Source organism: Hesperophylax consimilis, chromosome 30, assembly GCF_061612785.1.
Source record: "Hesperophylax consimilis isolate HC1 chromosome 30, BYU_Hcon_1.0, whole genome shotgun sequence".
In the NCBI taxonomy this organism is placed as follows: Eukaryota; Metazoa; Arthropoda; class Insecta; order Trichoptera; family Limnephilidae; genus Hesperophylax; species Hesperophylax consimilis.
Window position 1 is genome coordinate 9,711,970 of NC_142865.1, and position 26,646 is coordinate 9,738,615.

Consider the following 26,646-nt stretch of genomic DNA (forward strand, 5'->3'; position numbering starts at 1 on the left):
AACTCTAAAATTAATTTCAGACAGAAGGGGAGAACAATCAATAAAGCCATTGATAATTTTATGGAGATATATTATATCTGCGGAGTCTCTTCTAGTTTTTAATGGCTTAAGTCCATAAAGGTCCATCGAGCTGTTTACGTCAAGGTTTGAATTTAGTTTGAAATTTAAATGATGGACAAATTTTCTTTGGATGGCTTCAATGCGATTTATGTAAATATTATATTGAGGATTCCATATGGGAGAAGCGAATTCAAGATGACTGCGAACATAAGAAAAATACAATATTTTAAGTGTTATGATATTATTAAATTCTTTTCCAATACGGAATAAGAATCCTAGCATTCTAAGGGCTTTCTTAACAATCATATCAATATGAGCCTCAAATGTAAGTTTACTGTCAAGTATAACACCTAGATCACGAATTTGTGTAACTTTTTTGAGTAGTTGGCCAGCTATATGATAATTATGGTCAAACTTAATTTTATTTCTAGTGAAGGTAATTACATAACATTTAGAAGTGTTCATGTTGAGACGATTGCGGATACAATAATCATTAAGCCTATACAGATCTTCTTGTAGTTTAAAGCAGTCAATTATAGAATTAATAGGCAGGAATATTTTCATATCATCAGCGAAAAGTAGAACATTTGCATAATTAAAGCATTTTATAATGTCGTTGATGAAAATTGTAAACAGTAACGGTCCCAGGTGACATATATTGTAATTGGTATTGGGGTTTGTTGACCTATTGTGTGGTCTTTTAACCACCTGTTTGGCATGATTGTCACTTGTGTGGTGTTGAAACCACAAATGTGGCCGTGATTTCACTCTTGTGGCTTTAATAGAGATTTTTGAGATCCCAGTGAGGATATCATTATATCTATTTGTTACACAAAAAAAAGATAATAAAACACTTATTATTATTATTATTATAAATAATATTTGCTTAACAACTGTTACATCTATTAAAGACCTTGGTGTCTCTCTTGATAGCAAGCTTTCTTTTCGGGATCACATAACTGCAATCGTTAATAAATCCCTCAAACTACTTGGTTGCATCACTAGAATCACTTCGGACTTCTAAAACGTAAATACCCTTAGAACTCTTTACTGCTCCTTGGTTCGCCCCCATCTTGAATATCCTTGTGTTATTTGGTCTCCTTTTTATGCTGTCCACATTCGACGCATTGAATCTGTTCAACATCGGTTCTTAAGAGGGATTTCTAGGAGGCTAGGTTTAGAAAATGGCAAATACTCATATGATGAAATTGAACTAACTCTAAACCTCTCTCCTTTGGAAGTCCGTCGGGAAAGAAATGACCTCATTTGCTTCTTCAAAATTATAAATGGTATTATTGATTCACCTACTCTACTGCAACTCATTCCTTTCAATATCCCCTCGCAAAGACTCAGAAATAATGAACTGCTCTTCCTCAACCATCATTCGACAAATTTTGGATATTATTCACCATTGTCCAGAATGTGTAGACTGGTCAACTCAAGTCAAAACCTTAACTTTTTTGGGATAAGTCTAAATGATTTTTGCCAGTCGCTAAACAAGTGACGGAATATTATAAGTGTCCTGTGGTCCTGACCCACGGCGTATTCTTGACTTGATTCGACTTGTCACTTTATTTTCTTATATTATATCTACCATATGTCTTTGCTTTCATGTACCTTTGTCTACTCCTGTATTTTTCTTTTTACTTTATTCGTGTTATTATTTTGTAATTTGGACAATGTCCGTTAATAAATAAATAAATAACCACTTCTGTAGCTTTTTAACCACTTCTGTGGCTTTTTAACCAGCCTAATATTTATTTAACTACCTACGTGGCTAGTTCCACTTGTGTGCCTTTATAACTACTCTAGTAGCTTCGTAACTACACCTGTGGCTTTATATCTACTCCTGTGGCTCTTAACCCACTTTTGTGGCGTGGTTATCGCCCGTAAGGCTTGGTAACCACCAGTGGGGTGCATAACTCCATGACTAAAAGGGTAGGCTGTAAGAATTTTATGAAGTTCGGGTATGAATAATTGTTAATTGAACATTTTGAAATATATGTTCATGGAAAATATTCATTTTGGGCGGTAATTTTTTATATTCCTTTGTATGGTTTGTGTTTCTTAGAGTACGCACAACTTTTTGGCTTTTATGGACTACGTTGGAACCACCCCTGTGGCTTTATTACCTTCGTTGGTAACTAACCTCCGTGCTCTATCTCACCTATACCGAGAGAGCTGCAACGTATCACGTTCTCTGGTCAATTATCGAATCATAAATGGCACCGACAAGCTGTAATGATTAGATAAACACCCGGCCTCAACGTAACTTCCAAATAGCAGAGGGGCCTCGCTGCCATGTGGTAACAAGAACTATGTTTGTAAATATCTATGTGGCATAATAACAACATGGCGAATTTTATCATTCTGTATTTTGATACACACATGGTGTCCGGAAACTGGTCGTACAATCAGAAAACTGGTGAATCTAAATCGATAGTTAGATTTTTTTTACGTCAAATTAGAAAAAAATCAGTCACTACGAGGTTAATATTAGCTGTTTATTGTCTTTTAAAATGCGTGGAAGCGTCGACCAGGCTGCCGAAAAAATATTCCATATTAATTCGATATTATAATACGTGCATGGTGTCCGGAAACCAGTGGTACAAGTGAATCTATGTCTCATTTTGAGTTGATTCTGAAGTATAACTTCTTTAGTTTGAGCTTTCGCTTTTGAGAATATCGAGTCGAAAGTTGGAATTTTTTAAGTCAAATTAAAAAAAAATTCCAAGAAAAAAAAAAAAAAATGCTCATATCGAAAATAAAGAATTTGCATTCTCTGTGAGACGTAGAATCCCCACTTTACCGCTTATACTACGAGTTTCTCAACACCGTGTATATAAATCGATTTAGCGAATATAAATTATAAGTGGACGTGCATTTTTCTATTTTCAATATCATCGCTTAGATCTTTTGATGTCAATTTGGGTTCAGACTTTTCGTTTAAAAGTCAAATAAATAGGACTGTAAGCACCGGTTTGTTCCACCTAAGACAACTCAAGTCTGTCCAAAGAAACCTTCCTACAGAAGCAACAAAACTACTTATCAACTCTTACGTAGTCTCACGTCTCGATTACTGCAACGACATTTATGCCAGCCTTCCAAAATATCAAATTGACAAACTGTTTAATGCAGCAGCACGGCTCATGACCGGGGTTTCAAAATATTCGCACATTTCAGAACACCTTCGTAACCTTCACTGGCTCAAGTGCCCTGAAAGAATCCAGTACAAACTGTGCTGGATGGTGTTTAAATCCATCAGTGAAATGGCCCCACCCTACATCTCTGAACTATGCGTCCCGGAAAACACTGGTCTGAGGCAGTCAACTCTTAGATCAGCAACATCATCAGCTGTAGGCAGACTGATGGAACCTAAGCGCAAACCAAATACTAAGTTTGGTGATCGCGCTTTCGGAGTATCTGGGCCGAAGGCTTGGAATAAACTCCCTCCGGAACTAAGATCCATAACAAGTCCAACAGAATTCAGGTTTAAACTAAAAAACCTTTTTAAGCTGTCATACCCTTAAATTAAATATACCATTCCTGAGAGAAAGTCCAGTTATATCCAATTTTCTAATTATGTCCTAAATCCTGTATCTAAATTACGCTAATAAACAATTAGTTAATATTAATTAAGTGTTAATCTCAAGTGACCTACCAGGTAAGTATTGTACTGTATATTATCTCCATAAATAGTTAGTAATAACATAGATCACTGTAGAAATGTATTATAAATTTGTACAGCGCCCTTGATGTGATTTTGTACAAAAACGGCGCTACACAAGTCATCCAATTATTATTATTTTATTATTTTTGAGTGAATCTTAGAATTAGTAATGTTTCATAAAATAATTATCACTAGTGTGGGCTGTTAATATTGTTAAAATATGAAAAAAAAATCTGGTTGATGGGTAAATTCACTTATCCCAGAATTCACATTTGTTTTTTTGTCCTATACGACTCCAATTATAAAAAATCATTCAAGTATCTGTATTATAAGAATAATCTGTAATTGTGACCTAACTGACATTATGAAATAATAAATTGTTATCAGAAATTAATTCTGCTTAGTAATAAACAACTTCACTTTTACTTTCATATTATGATTTATAATAATAATAATAATTAGTAAAGGTCACATCATCTTCAAGACGGGCGAATGCTTGTTAGATAAATAAATTTCAATTTACGCAGTGTCCAGAAACTCTTGGTACAAGCGGGAAACTGGTAAATCTACATCACATTTAGAGGCGAATTTGTGGATTGTTTTGTCGCTTGCCGATAATATTTTTTCTTCTAAACTGTAAAAATACCACTTTATATGAAACTAAAAAATATGTTTAATTACAACATATTATGAAGGTTATTTTTTTTTTCTTTTCATTTTATATAAAACTAGCTGACATGTACCCGGCGTTGCTCCTGGTTGTGAATGATTTGGAGTAAGATTTTGAGGATGTGAATTCTAGGATAAACATGGATTTTTCTCTACTTTCTACAAATATAATATGCATGTATTATATATATATACAGGGTGTATCGGCACGTACCCGACAAACTTTAATCAGCTATTCCTTAGCACATTTGGAGTAAAAAATGTTATGGGCACTTTGCTGTCTGGTAACATTTTTTTTTAATAAAAAAATTATTATTCATATTTTCACCACATGTCACCAATGTTTTATCCTTTGTCAAAGTTTGAAAACCCGTCTGGCAATATTTTGTTCGAGTTTCGTTGAATAATGTACGTACGTACCTACGTTGGCGCGCTTTTACAATCACAACGAAATGGCACGGCATCATTCGTCCCATTTTTAACTATTATTATTTAGTGTGTACGAAAGAGCGAGGACACTTTTTGACACACTTGCTAATAACAGCTGTTGAACGCGAGAAACAGTGCAAATGACAGTGACGGAGTGTGGATTTTTTATTTATTTTTTGTTTTTAATGGAAAAAAAATGTTACCGGACAGCAAAGCGCCCATAACATTTTTTACTCCAAATGTGCTGAGGAATAGCTGGTTAAAGTTTGTCGGGTACTTGCCGATACACCCTGTATATAAACCTTTCGGAAGAAATTTTCTAAATTATAGTGAAAACCCTATCAAAAGCCGTTGTGTAGTTTAGCATAACTAAGAGCACAGACAGACGCGGAGAGCGACTTTATAATTAACCTTGACAAATTTTTCTCAAACGAGCAAGCAATGGCGGTCAATGACTTTTTGAAATACAAATTACAAATGGAAAATACAATTATTTGGAAGGGTGTAATGCAAACTTTTAAATGAAAATACAAAGCGTGGTGTTTCCACTTACTAACGCTGTTTAACCGTTTGCAACCAGCAAAAAATTTCCAAATTGTGATAGGCCATACAAGTTTTTTTTTTAAATTTTTTTTTACAATATTTTACCTTACTTAAATCCTACAAAACTGATCAATCAGTTTGATTGTAAGAAATCTCTCACTTTCCCTATTATTATTGATACGAACGCGAATACACACGTCTTTCTGTCGCGCCGTAATTAAAAACATTTTTTCGTGAGTTTTTATTCACTCTCGCACGAAATAATGAGTGATACCGTACTCTTTGAATTGAGAAACCTCATTCTCGAACAAAACAAAACAATAAACGAATTATTAATCCGTGTAAAGTCCGTGGAAGAAATATTAAATCGACAGGCGACAAACAGTGTAAACACTAATGGTCTACCTACACCTCCCGCTACCGCCAGCTGGGCTGACGTCGTCGCACCGCCCGCCGCCCCCCCCGCCAACCCGCACGCTGTTACACTAACCAAAGAACGAATGCGCACTAGGGCGGCCACCAAGGCCAAAAATAACGCAAGTCATCTCGAAGTCCCCACTACCAGCGGCGCGATCCCCAAAATACAGACGACGGAACCACGCATTCTAACTTCCGAATCTGAAGCGAAAACCGCGCCAAATAAGGAAGAATGGATGAACGTCAAACGCAGACAACGGACAAGCAAGAATCTGATTGTCGGAAATGGCGATAAATCCTCTAGTATCAAGGTATGTCCAAGGATAAGAAATATCATAGTATCTAGGATTTCAAAGGACACCACAGTAGATGATATCCGAGCGCATCTAGAGAAAAATAATATAACAAACTGTGAGATAGAGAAATTCATCGCTAATTCTCAGGAATACGCAGCGTTCCGTATAGGAGTAACAGATGAGTTATACGATAAACTTTTGCAGGAAGATTTGTGGCCCCGAGGAGTACCGGTAAGAAACTACCGTTACTTAAAACCGAGACAAAATCCGGTTGATATTAACCAAAACCGAGGCAAACAAAACGATTCTGCGGCCACTAAATGACTAGAGAGCAGAGTTAAAGTAAATTCTCTCCCCTGCACAATGTATTATCAAAATGTGCGGGGATTGAGATCCAAGACCGATGACTTCTTACATAGTGTTATTATACAAGACAACGACTTTATATTATTGTCAGAGACCTGGCTCAACGACAGTATTCATAATTGTCAACTGTTCGATCAACGATATGACGTCTTCAGAAAGGACAGAACTTCAGGCCAATCAAGAGGAGGAGGAGTGCTACTAGCCGCGAGACGTGATCGCGTCAAACAATGCCAGAGACTCACGTTTCTAGAAAATGATGGCGAAAACTTATGGATTAAGGCTAAAATAAATGAAATTAGTATTTATATATGTATAGTGTACATTCCACCGGCTTCACAGAGAACTACTTACTCTGATTTTTTCGATAAAATCATAGCTAATTTTAACTTTTTAGTAGATAAAAAAATTATTATTGTTGGCGATTTTAACTTACACTCCTGTGTGAGTCACAAAGCAACTCAAACAGATTTGTTATATTTTATGGAACTATTTCAATTGGAACAGAAAAACTTAATCACTAATATAACGAACAGGACCTTGGACGTTATTATCAGTAATTTTGACTTAAAAGTGTTCAAATCCGTATACTCACTTGTTAGTGAAGATTCATACCACCCATCTTTATATATAGAATTCGCGCTCAATGTAAGCAAAGCCTATTGTCGGAATTTATTAAATGACGACAATGGAAATTGTGTTAAGCGAGGATGGAATCTAGAACGTGGTAACTTCGAATATTTTTATGTTTACTTGAATTCTCACGACTGGAAACCCTTATTAAAACTTAAAGATGTAGATTTAGCAGTAGAATATTTTTATAATGTAATTTATGACCTTTTTGACATGTGTTTTGAGAGAAAGCGTGTACCTTGTTTTGAAAGAAGATACCCTAAATGGTTTAATGGTGAAATTATTAGTGACCTGAAAAAGAAATGCAAACTTCACAGAAACTGGAGGCGCACCGGATTGATAAGATATCGGGAAAAGTTTTGTATTCTACGATCTAAAATCAAACTTAGTATAAATATTGCGTATAAGGATTACATAAATAATATCGAAAAAAACGTCAAGAGTGATCCGAAATCCTTCTGGAAATTTGTATCCGAAAAGAGGAAAGACGGTGGGTTTCTAAACTCAGTGTCATGGAACGGAAGTACTCATACTGGGCCCGATATTCCGGAAGCATTTGCGAATTACTTTAAGTCAGTCTATAGCGAACATAGTGCAGAATTTGACTCGTACACCCCAGGCGGTTACTCTTCACTAGCTCAAAATGTTGAAATTTTAAGTGTAAATAAAAATGATTACCTAGCTGCAATTAAAAAACTAAAACCAAAAAAATCTGTTGGACCAGATTTTATTAACACAATTGTCCTGAAGGGATATGCAGATCCGTTAATGGTACCGCTTTTACATATCTTTAATATTTCACTTAACTCCGGTAAGTTCCCTGACCGCTGGAAAATCTCAAAAGTCACGCCCTTACACAAAAACGGCGATAAATCATGTGTATCTAATTACAGACCTGTGGCAATTCTTTCGGCACCGGCCAAATTATTTGAACTCGTAATACAAAAACGTATATACTATAAAGTAGAACCATTTCTCATAAACCAGCAGCATGGGTTTAGAGAGGGCAGGTCTACAACGACCAACTTAATGGTATTTACGGATTACGTCTCAAATATATTGGACAATAACGAACAAGTAGATGTCTCATATAATGATTTTGCGAAAGCTTTTGACAAAGTGGATCACCTCATATTACTGAATAAACTTGAAAGCTTCGGCTTCTCATACATGCTGCTTTTGTTCTTTCATAATTATTTGTTTAACAGAAAACAATACGTTGTTTACGGGCAGTTCACATCGAAACTCTACGCCACAAATTCTGGGGTCCCTCAAGGGTCTAATTTAGGACCACTATTATTTTTATTGTTTATTAATGACATAGGGATGTTTATAAGATTTGTAAAATTTTTATTATTTGCGGATGACATTAAACTATACACCTGTATAACGACAAATGAAGACTCCATTCGTCTACAAATCGATATCGACGGTATAGTAGAGTGGAGTCATCAAAATAAACTTCATTTTAACAGTAGTAAGTGTTCAATTATGTGCATTACAAGGGCAAAGCGTACTTTATATTTTAACTATAAAATGTCTGGTACCTCTCTAAAACATATTTCGATAACGAAGGATTTAGGAATCACTTTTGACACGCGTCTGACTTTTCGAACTCATATCGATTCGGTGTGCAACTCTGCAATGCGAATGCTGGGTTTTGTTATATGTAATTCGAAATCTTTTACGAATACGGCAGTCATAAAAATGCTTTATTTTACTCTGGTTCGCAGCATTCTTGAGAGTGGATCGATAATATGGGGACCCGAAGATGCCCTTTACTCAAATGATGTAGAAAAGGTGCAAAAAAAGTTTATGCGATACCTCTACATGCGAGAGTTCGGATATTACCCTTTATTGTATCCCTCTGATTTTCTTGCCGGAATGCTGGGGATAGAACGTCTAGACGTTAGGAGAAATATTGCAATGGTGTTAGTGGCGCACAAGATGCTAAATGGGCACATTTGCAATCCAGATATTCTGGAACGATTTTCTTTTTATGTCCCTGATAATTTCATCAGAGCTAGACAGCACAGATTATTTATTTTTCCAAGGGGCAGGACCAACCTACCAATGATCATGCCTTTGGGGAGAATAACTACTTTGTTAAATCACATTTCTTCTGTGATTGACATTTTCAATTTGAACCAAAGAGAATTTAAGACGGCGATAAGCATACTATTTAACAAATCTGGTTAATCAGATAGTATTGATGTATTTACCCATGCAAATAAATGTATGTACTGACTTCTTATAAACTGTAATTTATAAACTGTTATTTGTGAAATGTAAATGGAATATACTGTTTTTCACAATAAATCAATAAAAATAAAAAAAATAAAATAAAAATAAAAAATTATTATTATATTATATGGTTTTCACTGATCGAGGTATTTATCCTCAATATTATTTGTTTTCATGTTTCACGGAGGTAGAACGATCTAATTTTCGTTTTGATTTTTGTATAAGATGTCTCATTTTTAATGTCAAATTTAATAATAAATAAAAAATTTTAATAATAAACATTTGTGCTTCTCTATGCCTAGTAGGGTAGTTATGGTTTACAGGTTTTTTTTATTCTGTGTTCCAGAATTCATCTAGCGTTAGTTGGTAATCTATCCTACTATGTATAGAGAGCACATTACACAAAGAGAACATTTTTTTATAATCGCCTTCACATAATTGTATTTTTTTTTTGCCTTATATCAATTTTAGGAAACGGATTTGTAATTGTTCTATTTTATTTAAGTACGTTTTATACGTTAATCCGTAACTATTTTCTGCGTATCCTATAATTGATTCCGCTAATGCATTATACATGGTGTCCGGAAACTCGTAGTACAAGCGGGAAACTGGTGAATCTACATCACATTTGGAGTCGATTTTGTAGTATAATTTTTTTTGATTTGAGCTTTCGTTTTCGAGTAAATCGAGTCAGAAGTTGATTTTTTTTTTGATCAAATTCTTATAAATTATTACTGAAGATCAAAGTACCCAACTAATTAAAACTATTCAAAAATTTAAAAGTAAAACAAATAATGACGAAAAAATTTGAACCCTGAAATAGCGGAAAAATATATTTTTTTGGTTTTTTTTTTTTTTTTATAAAAATGCTCAAATCAAAAATCTTTATGTTTATTTGGGTTCCCCGTGTGGTATACATTCTCCAGTTTCCGGCTTGTACTACGAGTTTCCGGCTTGTACTACGAGTTTCCGGCTTGTACTACGAGTTTCCGGACACCATGTATATACAGTATAATATATATGTGGAGTACTTAGTTATGATTCTGTAGAGCTAGGCGTCTTACTGGTTTGAACACATGCGCATGAAGGTACCCTACATGAGCAGCTCCCACAAATTCCATCAACACCGGTTCCGTTCCCAAAAAAACATATTTATTTTCTGTCAGGATTTTTTCAAAGACGAACTCATGCTCGTATGATGCCGGTTGTAAAGTTATAAATCATGTTTAACGATTTAACCCCGGGAGGTTAATAACCCGAGTTTCATTGTATTTGTCATTTGGGTTTCCAGTAAAGATGACCACCCTGGGCGACCGTGTGGACACAGTGTCGCTGCCCAAGATAGGCGAGAAGGCTCTTTTTACCAAGGACCTGGAGGACGCGCTGCGACTGGGCGCCGTGGATCTCGTGGTGCACTCCCTTAAGGACCTGCCCACAAGCCTGCCGCACAATATGGCCATCGGAGCCGTGCTGGAGAGGTAATCTATACTTACAGTTAGGTTATGATGACCATGATACGGAGGGAGAATATTAACTGGACACTGTCACCTCATACACACATGACAAATGCAGCAGTTTGGAGTGGAGAGCAAAAGCTGGAGAAAATCATCTCAAAAAACACCCTTTCATTTATTGTCCTAATGTCCGGTCGCCTTGACGGGAAGAGGACTCAGATATCTGGAGAGTTGAATATAATATTGTTGAACCAGGAGATATGGTCTTTGGTCAAAAACTTGCTGAAATTTTTCTTTTTAAATAATTTTTTTTTTTGATACAATAATATTTGATAATATGGGCCTCAATGGGTGCATTACCCGTACTGACTTACTTTATTAACCCCTTCACCACTCTACTTTTGTTTCCATATATAAAGCATAGTTTATGCTTGATAATATTGCAGATAATAATTATTTGTGTTTTTTTATGCATAGCTCAGATTATTTTTTTAGAGCTTTCAATGTGTTAATTTTTTATTTAATTCAATTATTTATTTAAAAAAATATATTCAATATATTATAATAATTCACGCGGAATTTTGTCGTGGGGATAAAGATTGCAACCTAGCAGAAAAAAATAGATGCCATAAGGAATATTCTACATCGTTATCAATACATTGCTATTTGTTTAACAGATTCAAGAAATATAATTCTTTTTCTTCGTGTCCCTGAGAAAGTTCCTGGTGTTGAAAGGGTTAAATAAAAGTAGAGCAGATTAGCATAATTGAGCCCTTATGTGGAAAACAGCATTATCGAAATAACGCTGTTTGATACATTTGAATTACGGGCTATATTTTCAACCACGTTCACAGTAACAATCGTTTTAAAAACTCAACCACAGACGACAGTATGAGACCAATGGTGACGGCCTATGGTGATAGCTCGCTCTCAATACAAGTCAACCATTACCCAATTGAAACTGACGGTTTGTGCTTGGAATATTTGTCATTATGATGGTTTTATTTCAGTATGCAATAAAAATAAAATAAATAAAAATATACTAGCTGTACCCCTCCACGTGTTGCTGTGGCTCAGTCTGTCTGTGCAGGTAGAGGTATAATAGCCCGTGTTGCTTTTACGTCCAACAGATGGCGCTGTTTTTAAAAAAAAGCTTGTTTTTACCAGTCACAGGTGGCATCCATATAATATAAGTACCCAAAAACACACGCGTATTCGAATGAAACGTTGTGTCAAACTTTCAAAGCAATCAGTGGAGAACTTTCCGAGATTTACGATTTTAAACAAACGAACATTTATATTTATATATATATATAGGGTTTTCCAATAAGAGGTGTTATTTTCGAATTCAATCGTAAAAGATCAATGGTTTCGTTGCTTGTGTGGCACGTAACGCCGTCTTGTTGAAAGTAAACATTGTCCAGATCAATACCATCCAATTCCGGCCATAAAAAATCATTAATCATCTCTCGATAGCGCAATCCATTCACCGTAACTGTTGCTCCAGCCTCATTTTCGAAAAAGTAAGGTCCAATGACTCCGCCGGACCATAAACCGCACCAAACAGTCACACGTTGAAGAAAGAGAGGCTTTTCAACAATAACTCTTGGGTTTTCCGAGCCCCAGATGCGACAATTTTGCTTGTTGACGAAGCCACCGAGGTGGAAATGGGCCTCATCACTCAAGATGATTTGCATTTGATTCACTCAAGTGAATTTTAATAATTTCAATGCATTGTTGAAGCGTTTATCGTTCCATTTTTATTAATGGCGTAGTTTCTACTTGTCAAATGTCAAAAAATGACAGCTTCCAAAGTAACATCTACTGAAATAGCGGGCTATTCAAAATAACATCTCTTATTGGAAAACCCTATATATAGATAGATGAAAAATAACGTAATTTTTTTTTTTTAACGTGTTTTGTATTCAAAACTTATGAATGAATTGACTAAAATAGATAAAACGTGTTATCTATTAATTGAAATACCTTATTACATTTAAATCTATTAGACTTTCAATGTTCTATATGGTCACCACAGTCAAATGAAATGTTTAACAACCAAAATGTGAGAACTCACTTTTTTACATGACGCTGTTTTCCAATTCTCAATTAATTTGATATATTTTTTACAGAGAGGATCCTCGGGATGCTCTGGTGCTCCGAGAAGACTTCCACGGTCACACCTTGGCCACTTTACCTCCGGGATCTATCATAGGTGAGTTCAACATCTGATGAATGTTTCATAACTTTCCCTAGCCGTGTCTAGCAATGGGTAAATTCCTGGGAATATTCTCAAAACGGGGAATATTGCGAGAATTTTCATCTTAATGGTGAAATCCTCAGACTAACAAAAGAAATGAATGAATGAAAGAACAATGAAAATTTCCATTATTTACAGATTTTTTTAAAATTTTTTTTTTTAAGAGTGTCCCTGTCCCATTTGTTAATGCGGGCCTTGAAGAGGCTCGGATTATAGGAGGGAGGAAAAACAGATGCCGGTAGCTCGTTCCACATACGAGTCGACTTACACAAAAATGAGTCGTAAAAACGGCCCGTTCTCATGAAGCCAACGTCAACCGTGAACGGGTGTTCAGTTCGTGTCCGTTGAGTTTCGCGCACGTGCACCGGTGCATCAGGAATCAATGCTGCTAGTTCCTTGGGGCAGGCTCCATTGAAATACCTGTAGAACAGACACAGCATGCCTACATTGCGTCTATGCATTAGAGAAGGCAATCGGTCTGTTAACAACGGATTGTCAATCAGACGGATCGCTCTCCTTTGCACAGATTCAAGCAGGTTTATCAAGTATTTTGGGGCACCAGCCCAAAGGTGGCTCCCAAATTCAATAGTTGGGCGAACTTGAGACTTGTACAGGGTCAGCAGCTGGTCACTGTTGAAGAATCTCCTAGCCCTGTACAAGACGCCCAACTTCTTGGAGGCCTGATTTACTCGGGCTTCTATGGATCATATTATCACATTTCTGGCGTGTTTTTCTGTGTGCTGGCGCTACGTTGTCTCCGGGCGAAAATAAAGATCCCTCGCTATATCTTCGAAAATAATTTAAATATTTTAATAAAAAAATTCTACATAGTAACTCATGCATATCCAAGCTATAAAAGTACTAAATGGAAATCGAATATTATTTGAAATGCAACTCAATTCACCTTGTAATATGTTTATTACGGTCCGCCTATCCGTATTTGCCCATACCTGCTTTCTTTAAATATGCCCGACATCTCTCGCTCGCTTGCACATAGGATTTAAGTTGGGCGGATAGAGATAGAGATTCGAATTGGGTTTCACGGTCATAAAAACCCTCATTCCAGGAATCGAATTATCATATTAAATAATAATTTACTATCCTTTTGTTGAAATATCGATGTAAATGAAAGGCACGAAAATTTTTTTCATACGATTCGATAATTATGTACATATATTTGGGACCTTTACAAAGAGATTGGTATATATGTATAATATTCATGTAAAAACATTGAATAATTCCATCTTTTCTGCCATTGAAATGAGGCCAGCGCAAAAGGTAGAACCACCCTTCCCGGCGTTAAGCATCAATCGACCGAACGGGTAGAACTAACTTTCCCGCCTGAAGTGTGTTAACCTTTCCTTATCTGTGGTGTGTATTTACTACACATTGCTTCTAATAACTTTAATAACTCTATAAATATAATAAATTTTGGGTTCAGATTTTAGGTATTCCTCCGTTATACATTTATGCACTGAATTAAAAAATAATATTTTACATAGTTTTCAAATTCAATTAAAAATCAGAGATTTTTGTCAAAAATCGGGAACAAATACACCAATACAATCAACCGTGTGATACTAATACGCGAAGAGTGTGCGAGGAAATGACACGCTATTGATGGCCCGCTTTAATCTGCTATGCGGGAACATGAGACATCCACATGTCTGCAGTTGTATTTTGATTTAGACCATCGATACCTACGACCGCACAGCTGTGTTTGTGCCAGCCGCTAGCCAGTTGGCCGCGAACCGTCGTTAGATGTGGACCTCTCGCACATTTCTTTAGCATCTGCCGATGGTTTTTTCATGTTTTCAGCAATTAAATTACAATTATTATCACTTTTGATATAAAATATAATAAACATAACGATTAGCTGTGAATATTCATATTTTTCCGATATTAAATCGCTTATTTTGAGATGTGTATTGACTACACAGCACCGGAACGCGTGGATTTTTTTAGCACAGTAAGGGAAAGGTTAATAAAAAATTCACAAATCTTTTCACAAACATGCAAGCAATGGCAGTCGATGACTTTATCGAAAATATTACAATTATTTGGAAGCATTTACAGTAAACTTTTAAATGCAAATGTAAAGCATGGTGTTTCCACTTTCGAACACTTTTAAATCATATTATATTTCACAGTAATACTAAAGGAGATTTATAAGTAACGGGATGGCTTCCATATCAGTTTGAGCCGTAAAGTATGCAAGTATATTATTACTAATGTTATCCAAATTGACCCTGGTAATAAATTACATCTTTGCGATTCTTTCAAGGATAAAGAAACCATCCTGTCACTTCGAATGCAATCAACAATGTTCTCAAAATTTGTTTTGACAGCATCGCCATTCCATTGTAAGAATATTATGTACTAAATACACAATTTGGCTGTCCTGAAACGGGAATCCTTCCCAGTTGGACAGACAAAGGTTCATTTTGTTTTGTATTGTTTGTAATTTATATATATATATATAAATAAATAAATAAATAAATAAAAAAATGTTTTGGCCAGAAATTCAAAATTAGGTTTTTTTTATGAAAACGGCCGCCTCGTTGCTTTTTTATTAAGTTTGCAAAAATAGTGTTGTTTTGCACAACAAATCATTTATGTATGTTGATTTATTTATTGGGAACATTTTGGCCGGATGCTGCCCATTTGGTTACCATTGAAATGCTAATTAATGCTATGCACATATTTTATCTGCTGACAAATTGGTTTTTATTTTAAAGTATCGATGTTTAACCTAACTTACTCTGCAAAAATAATGTTAACTTCTTTCATTTCTACTTTTTATTTTAAAGGTAAAGTTGGGTATATACAGGGTTTTCCAATAAGAGGTGTTATTTTTAATAGCCCGCTATTTCGGTAGATATTTGACAAGTAGAAACTACGCCATTAATAAAAATGGAACGATACACGCTTCAACAACGCATTGAAATTATTAAAATTCACTTGAGTGAATCAAATGCAAATCATCTTGAGTGATGAGGCCCATTTCCACCTCGGTGGCTTCGTCAACAAGCAAAATTGTCGCATCTGGGGCTCGGAAAACCCAATAGTTATTGTTGAAAAGCCTCTCTATCCTCAACGTGTGACTGTTTGGTGCAGTTTATGGTCCGGCGGAGTCATTGGACCTTACTTTTTCGAAAATGAGGCTGGAGCAACAGTTACGGTGTATTGATTGCGCTATCGAGAGATGATTAATGATTTTTTATGGCCGGAATTGGATGGTATTGATCTGGACAACGTTTACTTTCAACAAGACGGCGCTACGTGCCACACAAGCAACGAAACCATTGATCTTTTACGGGAAAAGTTTCTTTGAATATCAAAATAACACCTCTTATTGGAAAACCCTGTATAATATCTGGCTATTATTTTTTTATGTGAATACTTTACAAGAGTCCAAACTGCCGGAGCCAATGACCTTCCCAATTATCGGGGTATGTTGTGAGGTTGAAGGGGAGAGGAAGGAGATGAGGTAGAGAAAATTTAGAAAGTACCTGGCTATTCAGTTCTGTGAGACAGAGTGCCGAGCTAAATGAAACATTTGTTTCCATTAAAATTTGTATGGAAAAAAGCACTTCTAGTTTTCTTCTTTATTCTATGTATGCAACCATTGTATAAAAATGTACCATTTCATGTACCCAATGTAAATGCCCTCTGGACGTATAAAAGAGTAAATTAATAAATCTTTTAATTGCAGGAACATCTTCTCTTCGTCGCACCGCTCAGATCAACAGAAGTCACCCGCATTTGAAAGTGGTCGATATCCGTGGGAATCTCAACACGAGACTCAAAAAACTGGACTTCAATTGCAAGTCCAAACCTCAACTAACGGAAGCCGAGACAGAACTTAATCAAACCCTCGAAGAAACAAATAAAACCATTGAATTGACAAATGGAACATCTTCAGCCGTTTATTCCAACAAAACGGCGAACGAATTGTCAACTGGAACACCCTCGGCGGTTTTGACCGGAACGAATGCAGCTTTGAATGGAATCCCAGAGTTAAACAAGACCGGAATGGAGCTGAAAGATGTCCCGAATTACGTGGCCCTCATCTTGGCTCAAGCTGGACTGGAGAGGATGGGCTGGCAAAGCAGGATATCTCAGGTAAAGATTGACATATTTAATTTTGCAGTCGCTGGGATGGATTTTGTTGATACAAAAAAAAAATTCTTTGTTCTGATCTCAATATTTTAAAATAAAACTATGGAGAAAACAATAATCTATGACCAGGGATCCAACTGATTAACCAAATGCGATGTTTGTTAGATAGACAGATAGCATATACGTTGTTACCATAGATGGTATACTAATAGGATCCATTGTACCCAAAGATATTAGAAGAACGAGATATGCTATGTTGGCCGCCGGACCGTAGGCGGAGTACTACCTAATTAGGGTACTTTGAATACTATCAGGGCGTGTACGCACAGAAATCTGTTCTATGTATTAGTGCGGATACCTTAGCGTAAGCGAAGGTGTGCAGTAGTATTGGTGAACAAAACCGGCGACACTGGGCAAAACAATTCCACACAGTATGAACTGCTCATAGCACATCTCGTTCTTCTAATATCTTTGATTGTACCTCATGGTTTTTTCTATAACAGAAATATAGTTTACAACGATTGCAGTTTACAGCAGTGCCAGATTTACATTTATAATTCCAAATCAATTACAGTATAATATTAATGTATTTTTTTCGTTTCAGGTTCTACCTTGTAAAGATGTCTTGTACGCAGTTGGACAGGGGGCACTAGCTATCGAATGCATGGCCACCAACACGGCAATTCTCCAGATGCTGGCTCCCCTCAACCACGCAGACACCTTTTGCAGGGTCCTGGCCGAGAGGAGCTTCCTCAAGACACTGGGTACGTCTCCCTTGTTCACCTTATTCTCTTGACCGTAGCCCAATCCCTTTAATACAGTCTACTAGGCTTGTCATTGTGAGTTTGTCCATGTCTCCTGTTTCCGATACAACTCGATACATTTGGTCCAATGCTGGATCAGATTCCGCTGGATTTTTTTGATACAGGCTAAGCCACTTGCGCAACATGTCTGTCCGTATGTGCTTTTGGTCAAACTTCAACAAGCGCGGCTCCCAGTGCGCGGATAATTTTCTCATATCCAAATCTTGATGTAAAGACTGGTACATCCATTCAAATGATAACCCACAAGCCTCAGTAATGTATTTAACAGTCAATCGACGATCTTCCATCACAGTTTAATGCACTAAATCGATCATTTCGTCAGTTGTAGCAGTTTTCGAATGTTCCTCGTCTTAAATTCTTGTACGACCACCTTTGTACTCGGCCATCCAATGTTTGACCGTTGTAAACGAAGGAGGGGCTTCACCATATACAGAGTCTATCTAAATCATCTTTTATTTCCGGAGTCGCTTCCTTTTCTTCTTTCCTCTTCCCTTTTCAAATGAAGGAATTTTATCACTGCGTGATACTCAATTTTCTGTTGACAGACAATATCAACTGAATACTTTGGAAGAGTGCCATAGACAAAGTAATGAACAGAATGACTTGAAATTTTTACAGTTTACATATGTCAAGGCCATCCATTGGACGGAAATATAATTTTGATGTTGATGAGGTCGGAAACTTTTCAAATTACCCTCGTATTCAACTCCCCAGGTATCTAAGAATATTACCACATTCTTCATCCTCTTGACATTTTCTAGAGCTTATTAGTTTTTGCCTTTTCCCAATGGCGTCCTGTTAATAGACCTACCAGCTCCATCAGTAAATTTCTATCCTTATTGGGTAGTTTGTCTGGCTCGCTTGGCTTCTTATAGTAAACCACGATGAAAATATAAATTGATTAAGTTGTTTATAATTTCAGACGGCGGTTGCAGTGCCCCGGTAGCGGTTGCCACAGATCTCAAACTGACTCCTGAGTCTGCCAAGCGCCTCGAAATAACTGGCGCCGTTTGGAGCCTTAACGGAAAGACTAAGATACAAGAAAAACTCATCCATATTTTCGACGATGCTAAAACACCTGCCAAACCGTCGGGCTGTCCGTTCGAAGCAAAAAACAAAGGGATCGGCAAACACAAACTGTCCGAATCGATCAGGGAATGTCCAGAGGTTAAGATTGACGAACCGGATAGTAAAATGTTCAAAAGCGGAGGAGAAACTTCATGCAGAAGAAAAATAAGCGAAAGTCAAGGCAGCGGGGATGAAAAAAAAATCATTAACTGCTGCAGGATGAAAGTCATGAAATCGGCGATGGACAACGCCGAACCGATCGACATTGAAAACTTAATCAACAAGCACGGAAAGCTGTTCAAGCTGTGCCCATTTGCCGAAGGTAAGAAACGTGTCTGTCCTGTCGAATATCCGATCGGACAAGAGGTAATGGGCGAATGTCCGTATTTTTCTGACGGCGAAGGACTCAGCGAGACCCTGGTCAAGATGCATCCCCGCCGGCCGAGCTATGACATCAAAAAATGCCCATTCATGGCTAATCAAGCCGTTGCGATCAGCTCGCAAATGGAAATGAACAATTTGAGCGACGCGCAACTCACAATTCCCGAGTATGACATTGTCAACGAACCCAAAGCTAAAAATTGTCCGTTTTTGAAACAGAACAATGCCACGGAAATCATTGACACCATTTCTACTGTCAACTTAAACACGGAAATTTGCAATGAGCAAGAAATCAAATTGTTTTGCGGTCTGACGAAACATTTCGATCTTTCCGAAGAAGTTTTAGACAAGTGTGAAGATCTGGGAAGGGAGTTAGCAAACAAGCTTATTGAAAACGGGGCCCTCGAGGTTATGAAGTGCGCACAAAATTTCATCAGGAGCTCCATACCCAAAACTGCCGCTATTATTCTACAACCTTAAATTAAGATTTCATCGTTTCGATGGAGGTAAAAAAATATCACGTTTGTATTTATATTTTACTTACATACCACACGTCTGTATTATTTAAGTTTCATAATATATATAGAGGAAGTCTATGTACAAAAAACATAGCCGGTCAAACTTCTATTCTAATATGTTATATTCTCTTAATGTTCTTTTCTTTGTCCAACCGCTGTTCGTGTTTGATGTGAACCACGTTGATGTTTGATAGTTTTTTGTGTGCTGTAAATTCTGTCATTGTCAGTTGCCTTAATATCATTTTAAGACATGGATAATATCTTTCTCGTATTGCATATCTACCATAAGTATTTAGGCATTGAATCAACCATAGATAATATATGTCCTATCGTACATAATTACAGTCCAAACGTAACACCACCTATGAATAATTTCATAACCAAACTCACCATCGAATAGCTTCACCTCGTAAGCATATCTTTAAATGCGCTCTTCGCTACAAAATAAAACAGAGCACAAAGTCATGGCTCAAACAACATGTTCATCTGGTTAACCAATCAAACAGCCAGCAAAGCATCATGTCACAACATATATGAAGATGAAACTAAAAAGCAAATTTGATGTACGACTCTGTTGCCTCGCTGTATGCAAAGTCATCATCGAGAGTAGAGTTTTTGCAAAAACATAGATTGTAAGTTGAATACACGGCCCGTCATAACCCCATACATTCACATGTAGCGACACTTTTTAGAAGGCGTTATGAATGTTTATGTGCATCGTGTTGGCTCACACACACACAATTTCATGACATTATGACCAGTTTGTTTTTAAAATACACTGCTCTGAGTTATGTATATTTTTTTTAGTGTTCAGATCACAGACATAGGAATTAATAGACGAGAAGATAATGGCGAGGGGTAAAATCAACTGTTGAAGAACGAAGGGAGTAAGGCTGACTGTGATTCGTCAATAAATCAATCTGACAGTAAATAGGCATCTCGCATTATAATATCACCATTTACTTCTTAAAAGTAAAACCTGCTTTTGAATGAATTGACATTTTTACATGGGAGCGCAAATTACTCGCCACGTTATGAACAAATTTGCGAAGTCCAAATTCGGCAAAAAAATTCGGTTCTATTTTCAGAGTCGAATATTTCGTTTAAGTATTTAGTTAAGACACTTTTATAAATGTTCATAATTTACTTCCCAGCAACCAACCAGCTTTGTGTTTCGCGTCCAGACGTTTCTCGATGTGATAGTAACAACTGATTCATATTATACGATGTGAATATGCTTAAAATAAAGTAAAATAATGCTTATATATGGAATGTAATACGACAATTGGGTTTATTCTCTTTTTCACATCTATTTTTACAAGTTTTCATAGTACAAGTCAACATTTTGCCGTGTTATTTCGTAAAATGAACCGATGATGCCTCGACCATAGTTCGCACAAGAATGATGACGTCACGTTTTCAAATTTCACTTGAGGCCATACGCGAGCACAGCCGGCTCCAATGGAACCGGTATGGGGAGTGGGGATAATACGCTTTTAATCACTTAGGGCAGGTCTACTAATATTCATATGTCTATGGTTCAGATAGATTTTCAAAAAGAAAGTCGGCAATATCCTCTAAAATATTTGGAACTGTGTTATTTTTATAACTTGCTTAATAGCATGGCTGGGAGATTAATTAGCTTCGTGTAAACAGACCAACAAAAGATAAATGCACGGTGCAGTTTAAATACTGCGATACAATGACCGCGCTTTTTCATAACTCTGCATACATATATGAACCAAATCAAAATTGATTTGGGTGCATAGACATCCAAATTTATAGACTTGTCCTGACATGAAATTTGGGTATCATTTCAAAGAGCTGGAGGCAAACCACGTGACCATTTTTTTGGCACCACGACATCAGTCGCACTTTGACCGCCGAAAAGCTCTCATTAAAATAACTAGACCCAATGTAGAAAAGTAAAGTTTGCCAAAGTAAAGCAAATGTTTTCAGCGCAGTGCATCGTGGGACTTTTCTGTGCAGAATCTGAATGTTCATTTTTAAACAAACCGCCTGGCTTAAGGACGCTAAAAATGAGTGAGGTGGGTAAATTATAAGACATTCGTAAAAGTGTCAAACTAAATAATGTAACAAAATTTTCAAATTTGGAAAGAAATTTGAACTTTTGTTTACCCTATTTGGGATTTGTAGTTAAGTTTTTTACAACCTGCAATTTGTGCACCAAAAGGGCCTAGCAATTCGTAAAATTCGTTTAAATAGTGATATGACAATGCGAGTTGACTGTATACTGCAAGATTCATTTATTGATAAATCACAGAAAGGAAGACAGACATGCCGTCTCCCGCGCTGCACGCTATTTGGTTTGTTCCCCTTTTCCTGATTGGCTGATCAATTTAAATGTCACCAATATGGATGTTTTTTCATCATGTTTACATTTTCTGCGGCTATTAGCGTTTGGTTGATGAATTAAATTAATAATGTGTCTACTGTTTAACTCGTAAGTTTATAATACATATTGTTGTTACTGACCAATTCCAAAAGCGAGAGTATATTTTTGTAAAAAAACGCGAAATGAAATGCTTAATATAATTTATTTTTAATATTAATTGATAGCTAAATAATATTTTTTAAATGTTGAATCTTTATAATTTTTATATAACCATTCAGTTTGCTATATACATACTGTTAAAATTAATAATTAAAATAATTCATTCAGAAATCTGACTTTAAAGATTTATCAGAAACAATTATTTTAAAGTAGTGTTATTATCACTGCAGAGATGAAACGATAGGATTGATGGAGTGTGACCAAAGTAGGCTCAATTTTTCCTTACTTTTGGTTACTTTCTAGCGTTTTTTAATAACGAAATTCTTGAGCACAATCAATTTTTTTGGCGCAAAATTTCTTATGTAAATTCGTGTCATTAGTATAGATATACTATCAAATCGGTATAAATCACACTTCGAGGCACTTGTATCCTAACCTAACCTATTTTGTGAGGAATAAATGAAAAAATATTTATTAAATTTATAATGCTGTTTTTGAATTATATATTTATTTTACCAAATCTTTGGTGCTATTGTTTATATGTATTTATTATTTCATAACACTTATGTTTGATAAGGCATATTGTCCCATTTTGTGAGAATATTTTAGTAACAATTTAATTTAAAATAGCTCCTTTTACTCTCAAAGTAAGAAAACACAGTTTTAAATATGGTAATTCAACACAGACATAAAACCAAATGACCTAAAGCTATTTTTGGTGCCATCCTTTGCTATCGCAGTCCTTCATATTAGCACAAGTAACATTTTTCCCGCTATAATGATAAGTAATTATTGTCAGGTTATTCGTAACCGGGGAATGTTTCTTTCTTTTAAAAAAGTAATAGAAAAGATATAGTTAAAATATATGTTTATGTATATTTTTAATGTTAGTTTTAATTAAAACTTAGAACTTTTCAAATTGTGTTATATTTAAAAACTGTGTGGTAATTGATTAATTCATGTTTCTTTCTTATCAAGAAAAATGATGTAATTTACAACATTCCTCCCAATGTAATATTGTTTTAATTTTAAAATCAACGGTTCAAATATATATATATATAAAGTTTTTAAAACTCCTTCAAAGTAATCTCCATGACCTAATTATAGAAAAAAATATGTCTAAAGTACAACGATATTTCATATTGTATGAAAAATATCACTTACTGTGCAAATTTTCTTTTTAAATTTATTGAGAGAACGTTTCTCACCATAAAGTAATTTCCATAAAGTAATTAACATATATTTTTTTAATCTGTTTTCCCTCCAATAATTCATCTGTCAAAACCAAGTTATTTGCTTTAAAAAGGGAACACATTTAAATAATCAGTATCAGTCAAGTAGGTACTTATCCCGATTCATTTATTTTCTTTGCATAATATATTTCTCTAATTTCCCACCAAAATTGTGTTTTCCCGCCAACAATAATCCACCTGTCAAAACCATTGCTCTTCTTTATTGCACTTTAAAATTGGAACACACTTTAATATTGAGGAAAATCTATTGATAAAGTTCCTACTTACAGCTTGACACAATTAATTTTGCAGTCTCTGGCATAGTTATTGATTTAGGACGGGTTGTTTCGGAGAATTTGAACAATTCATCAAATTTCAACGTTCATTTTCAAGTAAGTTTTTAGATTTTCACGGCCAAAAGCATTTTTGTTGTTTGTTTTTGGGGTGTTATGCCGTGTTGGGCTAACTCCTTCTTTAGCCGACGTTTCGGACAGCGTTGCAGTGTCCATCATCAGAAGGAGTTAGCGCAACACGGCATAACACCCCAAAAACAAACAACAAAAAAGTTCATTTGCAAGTTCTGTGAAAGATTTTTTCAAGTTCTGTTTTTATTTCAGTTTTGTCAAGCAACTAGCTTATAATGATATAATAACAGAACTTGAATAGGACTTTCACAGAACCCGAAAATGAACGTTGAAATTTGATGAATTGTTCAAATTCTCCGAGACAACCCGTCCTTAGTGAATAAAAAAAATGAATGTATTTAGAAATTGCTCCTTCTTTAGTCCTTTCTTTGGCCAACTGTAAAGTTAATGATATAAAGCTATACCCCAATCAATTTACTGCAGTGTGTACCGATGATTTCATCCTTTAAATATCTGATTCAAGTAATTTCTTTTAAAAGTATATACTTTCTATTTGTATCATACTTATAACTTATAATAAATGTGTAATTTATAAGAGTGTAATATTAATTAATTTAAGTTATTTCTATGATTTCATATAATGTATGAAATTGTTGTTAAACTAGTGCAATATGATTGTATGTTATTTAAAAGCATGATTCCTTTGTATGTAAATAAGGTAAAGTAATCATTATTTTAGATGAAGAGCATGAAAATTTTAGCCATTGGTTGATTCACTGAAACATAATATGTTAAAATTGTTTTGATATCTAATAATCTATTCCAGCATAGATAATAGAAACAAGGAAGATGGGCCGTTAACCATTAATCCTTACTCATCCAGAGTAATTTTAAAAATACACGAGAGAATTATTTAGTAGTAATCCTATTAATTTTCCTAATGAAATACAATATGAGTTCGTTAAATCCTAGCAAATAAAATGTTTTTGATTGTATAAAGTGAAATCTACAAATAAGAAATTTTTCACAATGATTTAAGTATTGAGAGTTAATATTTAAAAAATGTTTTTATCATCCCAAAGTATCGTAAAATCTTAAAATCAATAAAACTTATTTTCAATGATTTTCTAATTTAGAGTTAACATGCAAATACTTTTAATAAAATTAAGTGGTACCAATGTTTAAAATTATATTATAAAATTTATACTAACGAATTTTATTGTTACACGTGCAAATAATAATTAATACAAATAAATTCATCACAGATTAAGGACGGGTTGTTTCGGAGAATCTATACAATTCATCAAATTTCAACGTTCATTTTCAAAGTTCTGTGAAAGACTTTTTCAAGTTCTGTTTTTATTTCAGTTTTGTCAAGCAACTAGCCTACAATGATATAAAAACAGAACTTGAATAAGTCTTTCACAGAACCCGAAAATGAACGTTGAAATTTGATGTATTGTTCAAATTTTCCGAAACAACCCGTCCTAAGTGTTCAAAGCTAAGGGCCGGTTGTTACGCAGAAATTCACTTGTGACAGAGTCATCAAATGGTCATTCAGTACAATTTTTTTTTCTTTTTTTTTTCAGTTGAAACTTAATATAATAATAATTTGATTAGAGGTGTGTTTCAGATTTTTTTCAAATTGTAATAAGCTGATGAGCTTAACAACATTATAGTTGTCCTCTTCTGATGATCACAATTTGTTCAAAAGCTGAAACGGGCTTCGAATCAGCGTTTGACGGGGACCTTTCAACTGTCAAAAAAAACAAATTGGCTGATTGGCCATTTGATGAAAATGTTACATTTGATTTTTTGTAAAACAACCTGTCCTAAAAAATATGATATTTTTAAAATATAAACATTAGAATTTTTATAATAATTTTACAAAACCTCATTTTAGTTAATGAAATGTTTTTTTTTTGTGCAAAAACAAATATTTTTTTTCTGCAGCAGGTTGTTAGTTTATATTATGTAATTTTATCTTAGAAATCTATTCATTTTTCTTTACCAGAAAAAAACTCTCAAAACAGTGCACTCTGGCATCATGAAATTTGCATGTCGCCTTGTGGTTTCCAGCTTTGGACACAGGGTTTCCTAAAATGTGTTAAGTTTTGTTGATTTTTAGCAGTTCTCACTCGTTTGAAGCCCAACTCATCTATCGATGACCTCTTTTTTTGTCATGTGCCTAACGTGACCCCAATTGAGTATGGAGATTGCGATGAAAATGTTTGCTACTCTTCGAAGCATGGTTAAGACATAATTGAATTGATTTGAATCTGTGCTAGGCTTTTAGTTTAAATTATATTATTATTATTCAATGTTTTATATTTTTGAAGTGACTAAATTATGAATGAGGCTTCCCAAAGTGTTTAAATCCACATCAAAAGCAAGAACGGTACAAAAATGACTTAACAGCAGTCATAAAGGACATTGACTGTGTGTTGTGAGCCCAAAGTTAGCTCAGTTTTTCCTAACATCTACTGAAATTAATGAAACATTTTTTTGTGGTTAATTTTTGGATTATTATGCTTTGTTGTGCTTCGTCCATCTTTAGCCAATGTTTCGGATAGGATTACATAG

General features: G+C 35.2%; 2 protein-coding genes across 2 annotated transcripts in view; both read left to right on the forward strand.

Moving 5' to 3' along the window:
- Positions 1-21,009, forward strand: part of Hmbs (porphobilinogen deaminase-like protein l(3)02640) — a 42,465-nt gene extending 21,456 nt beyond the window's left edge. The window contains exons 3-7 of the mRNA XM_089649726.1: positions 10,616-10,802; positions 12,911-12,993; positions 16,754-17,163; positions 17,765-17,924; positions 18,907-21,009. Of these exons, the coding sequence (XP_089505852.1) occupies positions 10,616-10,802; positions 12,911-12,993; positions 16,754-17,163; positions 17,765-17,924; positions 18,907-19,913 (1,847 nt within the window). The 3' untranslated portion in view covers positions 19,914-21,009. The remainder of the gene's footprint in view (positions 1-10,615; positions 10,803-12,910; positions 12,994-16,753; positions 17,164-17,764; positions 17,925-18,906) is intronic.
- LOC149409608 (uncharacterized) lies at positions 5,575-8,368 on the forward strand. The gene is made up of 2 exons (XM_089649433.1): positions 5,575-7,481; positions 8,314-8,368. The coding sequence occupies exons 1-2, from the start codon at positions 6,448-6,450 to the stop codon at positions 8,366-8,368; spliced, it is 1,089 nt and encodes a 362-aa protein (XP_089505559.1). The 5' UTR covers positions 5,575-6,447.
- Positions 21,010-26,646: the final 5,637 nt, after the last annotated feature.

Coding starts and splice junctions, on each gene's coding strand:
- LOC149409608 (XM_089649433.1), top strand. CDS start 6,448: ATGTATTATCAAAATGTGCGGGGATTGAGATCCAAGACCGATGACTTC. Junction 7,482..8,313: donor AAACTTAGTATAAATATTGC/GTATAAGGATTA, acceptor GTTTACGGGCAG/TTCACATCGAAACTCTACGC.